General features: G+C 41.0%; 1 protein-coding gene across 1 annotated transcript; it reads right to left on the reverse strand.

Moving 5' to 3' along the window:
• Positions 1-1,011: 1,011 nt before the first annotated feature.
• BCL11B (BAF chromatin remodeling complex subunit BCL11B) lies at positions 1,012-6,887 on the reverse strand. Its single transcript, XM_035327593.1, has 2 exons — positions 6,869-6,887; positions 1,012-5,841 (listed from the first exon to the last, which is right to left on the reverse strand). The coding sequence occupies exons 1-2, from the start codon at positions 6,885-6,887 to the stop codon at positions 3,830-3,832; spliced, it is 2,031 nt and encodes a 676-aa protein (XP_035183484.1). The 3' UTR covers positions 1,012-3,829.
• Positions 6,888-7,746: the final 859 nt, after the last annotated feature.

Raw genomic sequence — 7,746 nt, forward strand, 5'->3', positions numbered from 1 at the left:
CCATTCTGCACTGATGAAAGCTGCAGAAGAATTTGGCATGGAAATTCTTTTTGTTTGTTTTAGTTTTACTGTCATTTCCTGCAAGGGCGGTGAGCACTTTCTCCTTCTCCCCTTCACTAGAGCATCAGTGCCTCTTCTGCCACCTGTCTTCCCCTCAACCCAAAAGGGAGAGAGCATGAGAGAGAGAGAAAGAACAGCAAATAAGAGAGACATCAAAAGGCACAGAATTTCATCCCAGTCCCTCAAACATTCAGAAATTTATGGAATGTACAATTCAGAGTGAACAGCAGCAAAGCAGCTAATAACATGGATTGGCAAGACCTGCACATGGAGTAGGTCCTGTTCTGACAGGGAAGAGGAGTACTGTGCCTGGACCAATTTTACTTCAACCTGGTCACAACTGTACCGACAGCAGATCATTTTTCCTGCGTCAAAGCGGACGTGCCAGCTCTCATTTTTTGCTATAAAATGCCTTTCTTCCAGAGGGCAGTGGCAGGGAGCAGTGAGTGGGGTGGCCAGGAGAGGGAAGATGTGTTGGACATCTTCTTTTTTGGGGAGGGGGGGGATCTCCTCTCTCTCTCTTGAACCTGTGGGGAAGCTGTGGGATGTCGCCTCAGACACCGTTATGGAAACTGGATTTCATTTCTCATGAATAGGCAATAACCATCCAGCCTGGTTCAACCATACCTGGTAAAACCTTGATGCAAGGGGTCCAGGCAACTTTGAAGTTATTTAGAGCCCTGTGGGAACAGCACTTTTTTGTAGGCCATTTCTGACAAAAAAAAAAAATAAAAATTATATATACAACTAAAATTATTTCTGAACAACAACAACAAAAAAAATAAAAATAAAAAAGCATTTAATTATTTTGTTTTGTTTCTTTTACTCAAAGGTCGTCTAACAACCCCCTTTTTTCCTGTACAATAAGGACTTCACATACAAATTTTTTTTATTATTTTTGCAATATTTTATCCTGCCAAATTAAAAAAATATATTATGGCAGCCTGTTTGTTTGTTTTTATTTTTATTTCCAAATTCACTAACAAAAAGGTACATTAAATCCCTTTAAAAGGACAAGCGTACAGTTAAAAAATTACAAGCTTCAGTAAAAATACAGCAAGTGCCTACATCATATGAATCAACCAATATCAATATCCATTCCAGAAGGGGAAGGGAAGGGGGAATGGGGAGAAAAAAAAAGAGAAAAATAGGTACAGGTCAGAAACGTGATTTTTTTTCTGCAAAGCAATAACAATATTAAGCACTTTTTTCTACATACTTTTTCTACATGGTGTAGCAATCACCTTTTAATCCCCAAATACAAGATTCTATACATTTTTGAAATAAAAATTCAACACCCAAGGCAGAAAAAAATTTACTAAAACTCAAGACTTTACAGTTACAGTGACAAGAACAAATTTATAGACCCACCATTTAAATTTTACTGCAACATTTTCAAGGAAAAAAGAAAAGTTTTTTTTTTTTTTCTTTCTGGTTTTGTAAAATGCCCAGGCATTCTCCATTATTACAAATACTGGTCCACTTTTACAGTAATCAAGAAATTTTAATATATATAATATATACTAAAACCCCGTCACCAAAAGAAAACAATATACACATGGCCATTATGGCATTTTTTAATAACCTATTAAGCAAACTTTGAAAAAAAAAAGATTGCTCAAACACACATACACACAATTTCTTTTTTTACCCTTGTATGTATTCAATACTGTAAACGTATTTTAAGACAGAGTGCACTAAATTTAACTTTTAAAAAAAAATTAGCCGTTGTTCCTGAATTGTTTTTTCTCATTCAATGATAACAACTTGTAATTTGTGTCATTTGAGTTTTAATTCAGCAGTAAATCATTTCCATTCCATTTCCTAAGCAGCGATGTCCTGAAAAAAAAAAAAAGGCTGAGAATAATTCAGCTAATGGATGTCCGAAGTTGTGCTGGGTATACATCTTCATTTGATTGGGTCTTATGGCATTTTCATGTCCACTATCTTCAACCAGTAATTATTTTTTTTAAGTAAATGTGGCTCTTTTTTTCTAAAGAATGTACTTTTCTTGTTTTACTTTTTTTAAAAGTCTTTTCATTTCACAAAAACATTTTGCATTTGTCTCAAGAGACTCAAATAGGAAGATCAGTTTTCAAGGCACTCACGTCAAATTGAATGGCAGTAGAAAAACTGTCCAATAAATTATTTTTATTTATTTTTCTTTATAGTGCCAGTATTGTGAATGCCATGCTTAGCAACACTGACACTTAATCTCAGCTGTTCCCTTACAGTTTAACCCACCTTTGGGCCAAGTAGAAGAATATGATGTAATTTCTTGTTGAGAAGCCATTTTTCTCTTAACCACAAACAAAAGCTTTAAGGTGCGGGTCAACATAATTAAAATCTCTAACCATAATTGTCCACTGTTTGTTAATATTAGTCATAATGGGCTTTGAAAATTTTAAAATTTGAAAGTAGAGCAGGTGCATTTTTCTTTACTTTTTTTCTGACATAATGCTTTTCTCATAATACAACTAACTTCTGTTCCTAATTAAGTCAATGGGAAAACTCTTAATGACTTCAGTAGGAGCAGAATCTTGCCAAGATAGGTAGATCAACTAGAATTTATTTTTTCCTTTCCTTATAATAATGCCATTGTACATCATAGAAGATAGTTCTGATATTTCCATTCACAAAACAAATGACTGAGTCGAGACTTTTCATTGAAAAATTGCCACTTGCCCATTCTCTAGTAATTACTTTAACTACAGCAAATCTGGACTTAAGGAGAGGCACATACAGACGTCCTGGACTCAGAAATGTGTTTGTGCAGTTTAAAATTAAAAAAGATGGCATTTGGCTCCTCTGAGGTTTGAAAAGAATATACCAATACTTGAGATGTACTTTTACTGTCTGTGGAAAAAGTGGCAGGAGGGGAAGAGGGAGGGAAAAAGACCCCCAAAAGTAACAAAATGGCACTGTTCTGTTGCCATAGCTTTAACAACAAGAAGAAACTATCTTGTAATAATGCACAATTAAGAATGTTACTCTTTTTTTGAATGTAGCTGCCATCTGCACCTCTGTCTTTTTAGCTGGCATGACTTTAATGATGAAATCCATCTATAAAAGGCCTCTATCGTTATTGACATTGTCAGTGCTACATAATCCACCCAATTCCAAAAGAAAGTGCTAATTTTAAAGATTGTTATCCGCTGTACAATTTTGTTTTCACTAATCTTCAAGGTTATTTAAAAGAGGAAAGGAAAAAAAGAGAGGTGGGGGGAGGGTTTGGAAAGAAAGAAAGATCTCTGTTAAAATGCTGGCTTCTTCACAAGAAATTACACATGCTTAGCTTAAATTTCAACAAAGCAGCGGCCCAAAAATTATAATTTAAAAAGATATGTTTCACCCCTACAATGTAAGTAATCTCAGGCTACAACTGGGTAAAATTAAAAAGGGATACCCAACAAAATTTTAAAAGAAATTTAAACAGAAAGAATAAAAAAGTACCTGCACATGCCAAAAAATTACAAAAACCCAATAAATACAGAAATTATTGCACAGTTAAAAGGCTCCACAATTTTTACTGCCTTAATCAACCCTCGGGTTTAATAGAACTTTGTAGACACAGGTTATATTTAAGTGCCAAAGTCTGGCACCTACCATAGTTATGCTAAGTTATGTTTACGGAGGCAAGTTAGGTCATCTTTTCTCAGTTGGCAATAGTTAAACTGTACAAATAAAATGTTACCTAGACCCCTGAAATTTAACCTAGCGGGGGTGGGAGGGAAAGGGACGGGGACTGGGGGGGGTGGAGGGGGGGGGCTTAGCTTCTTTCTGCCTGCTCAATTTTGACGTCATTTGTCAGCAAATGTTCTCCATGCCACTTTTTCATGTGTTTCTCCAGGGTGCTGTAAACACTGAAGGGCATCTGGCAAATGTCGCAGCGGTAGACCTCCTTCCCTATCTGGCCATGCGTTTTCATGTGACGCGTCAGCTTACTGCTCTGGGCACATGCATAGTTGCAGAGCTCGCATTTGTAAGGCCGCTCTCCAGTGTGGCTCCGACGGTGCACCGTCAAATTGCTGCAGTTCTTAAAGACCTTGCCACAGTACTCACATGTATCGCTCCTGCGCCCTTCCTTCGAGCTGGGTCGCCCGGGGCCCGGACCGCTGATGTGGGGGGTGCTGCCTCCACTGGCCGTGCCGCTGCGCCCTGAGAGCCCCCCGTCCAGCATGTCCCCCGGCGGGGTGGAGAAACGCAGGCTCCCATTCTCTGATGAGTGCTCGGAAGAGGTGGCAAATGGGGATTGTCGGGAGTCTGTGAATCCTAGAAACGGATCCTTCATGAAGTGCCTAGATGCTGCATAACCTACCAGCCACTGGGAGTAAACGTTTTCGGAAGGTATTATTGTTGCTGGTGGCAAGTCCAAATCTTTCTCAACCTTTATTCTTTTAGATGAGTTGTTTAAACTGGGGCTCGTGATAGGTGTTGGCTTGCGAGGGAACAAGTTTGGGAAGGGCTCACCCGGGCCAAAGTTTCTTCCATTGACCGTCCCTTCCTCGGTGCGGTCCAGCTCTCCTACCACCGAGTCTTCATCACCTGTGTCTCTCGGACAGAGGTCTCGAGGACACAAGTCTCGCTGGTCAGAAGACCTTTTCATGAAGCTACTCCTCTTCTGTTTCTCAGCTAGCATGTCATTGTATTGCTGGATGGCACCGAGACTTACATTCTCTATAACTTTTCCCAGGACAAGGGATTTCTCATCTGGCAGTGATTTGGAACCATTTTCTCGGTTACGACTCAGCTCTGAGTCCATACTGAAGCTTGACTCTGGCCTGCTCTCATTTTCCAGCTCCTCTTCCTCTTCCTCCTCCTCTTCCTCTTCTTCATTGTCATGGCCTAGGGAAGGATCACTCTCGTTCCTGAAATCTGTCTCACCAGGTTTCAGTCCCTCTCCAGTGAGTTCACTTGTGCCTGGCTCAGGGGAACTCGTGGTAGACAGTCCATCGTCTGACCTGCCTGTCATGGAGCCAGCCTTATGCATATGTGTTTTCATATGACGCTTTAGCTTGCTGGCCTGGGAGCAAGCGTGGTCACAGAGCTGACATTTGTAGGGCTTTTCTCCTGTGTGACTGCGCCGGTGGACAATAAGGTTACTCTGGAACTTGAATGTTTTCCCACAGAATTCACAGGACTTGCTCTTGGCCTGAGGCTGGGGAGGCGTAGTGCTGCTGGGGGGCATGGGAGGCAGTGGCGGGGTGCTCAAAAAAGGTGATTTAGGACTTGGCTGGAAAGGATTCAACAGGCGATGCATAGGGTTGGTGCGACTGGGCGAGACTGGCGGAGGGGTGGAACTGTTTCCTGCCAGCTCTCTAAGCCTTCTGGAGAAATCCATCGCTGGAGACTCAATTGCCATGGGGTTTAAACGCATAACTCTGTCAAAGGCACTGGGATGCTGGGCAACTAACCCCATTTCTTCGGCACTAAGGCGATGTGGATCCAGATGATGACGAGGTGGTGGGCTGAACAGTGGAGGAGTGTTTGGGAGCCGACCCTCACCAAAGCCTGGGTGTTCACGCAAGATGGGTCCTGTCATCCGCAGAAGATTGAAAGGATTGTTGTCTCCAAGGAAATTCATCAGCGGGGACTGTGCAACAGTCTCTGGTCCCAGAGGAGGAGGGATGGTGATGCGTGGAGTAAGGGAACTGTTTGAAGGGCTTGTTTCCAGGTAGATGCGGAATCCATGTGTGTTCTGGGCATGCTGAAGCAAGAACCAAGCGCTATTAAAAGGCTGCTTGCATGTTGTGCAAATATAGCTTGAAGGCTCATCTTTACCTATAAAAGAAAAACAGAAAGAACACTCAAAAAATAAAACAGTGGAGAACATTTAAATACAGTTGGCATGCACTTTATTTTGCTAACACATTTCCTCCTTGGCATTTCTGAAAGAATAACTTAATTGCAATGTATTGACTGATATAAATTGTTGAACAGCACATTTACTCACCACACTTATTCACTTAACATGTATGACAAATATCACACATATGCACCAGTGCTATATACATTTATATCCTCCAACTTGCAAATAAAACCTTTTATGACGCATGAGGATCCAAATCCTTTCACATGTTTATTCCACAAAAAGGAATTTATTTCAAGGATTTATGGCTACATGTGAAAGTCAAAGAAAATGCGGTATAGTAGGTTTTATGGGGCACCTGCAAGGAGCTTCAGTGTCATTTTCACTCTTTCATTTTATACTTTTATATACTTCATGCACCAGTCCCCTGAGATTTTGCTGAATTTAATTTATACATGCTTCAGTCATGCCAGCACTTCCATTTTTAAAATACTATGTAAGTATTTAGCTGCACAAGTCCTATCTGAGTCAATAGGAGCTTGGAAAAAGTACCCTTGCATAAGCCACTTTGACATGATTTTTGCCAAAACACCAAGAAGCCACTCAAATGAAACATCCGGTAATCAAAGCCGACAGCACAGTTGCAATTAACAGTAACAAATGTCAGGCTGTGCTTCAACTGTGTCCCAAGAATTTCTGAGCCTGAGCCTGCCCTCCAATAGTAACACTCACTAGAGCCAAAAACATTGTTCTGTTTGCCTTTCTAGCCTCTTTGAACAACTGCATAAAGGTGGAAAGCATTCCTTTAACCTTGATTCAGCTTTACATAAAGGACAGGTGTGGACAAGCCTGTGCTACAGTCATAATTTTGCTAGCTAGAAAATTCCAGTCCCAGGCACAATATAAACTATGTGCTATCTTCAAAAAGCACTTTTCCCCCACACACACCCCCAACCCTTTTTCTATGCCTCTGAAAGACTGTGATAAATTTATAAATACCTGTCAACCTGAATATCATGATCCAGGACTTACTTTTTTTCTTAAACAAGGGAGAGGTATCCTGAAAAACAACTCCTCACTTTGGAAAATCTACAACTAATTTCTTGCTGGAGAGTTTGTTTATTTATGAAAGCATGCATTTTGACCTCACTGCACCTAAATGTACTGAACTTCTTGCAAGTTCAAAACCTGGACCTGGCTCCCCTCCGTGTCTGTGTAGCACCCCAATCCCTCCAGCCTCCCCACCAGAGTGCGGGTCTGAAGCTGAGCTGTACAGCCCATACCTAGATGGGGAAGTGCAATTCAGAGCAGGCCATTGCTTGAGTTTGAAAAGGGAAAAGTTTATAAGGTGAGCAGAACAGTATCATCAAAATTATCTTTGTGAAGAGAAATGACTCATAGCATTTAAAAATAAATAAATAAATAAATAAATCTGGGGCACACCAGGAGAGGAAGGATTGCTGCTGGCTGAATTCTCCTCTTCTAGCTGTTGCGGGAACAGCTGCTGCTAACAAAACCTACAAAACCCTAAACAAGAAGACTAGAGGATTATCTGTCTACCTATCAGCCTGTCAGTCTATCTAATCTTATCACTAATGAACATCCACAAAGGCGTAAAAGAAATAGCATCTATCAGATTGGGACTTATATACAAAGGTATGGGATAAATGTGGTGCAGTTCCTCCCACTTCTATTGATTTTGCAGGGCTGTTGCTGCGGATAGCAGTTTCAGACCCTGATTTCAGAGAATCCAGGTGTCCACGGCCAAGAAAAACTCTGCCCTGCTGCGGGCATGTCCAACTGATGCAGCCCCCACACCCAGGCCCTTCATGCTGCATCGCACCGGATGCACTCAGTTGCTCTGATTAATCTCTAGC

The sequence above is a fragment of the Oxyura jamaicensis genome, chromosome 5, assembly GCF_011077185.1.
Source record: "Oxyura jamaicensis isolate SHBP4307 breed ruddy duck chromosome 5, BPBGC_Ojam_1.0, whole genome shotgun sequence".
NCBI classification, from domain to species: Eukaryota; Metazoa; Chordata; class Aves; order Anseriformes; family Anatidae; genus Oxyura; species Oxyura jamaicensis.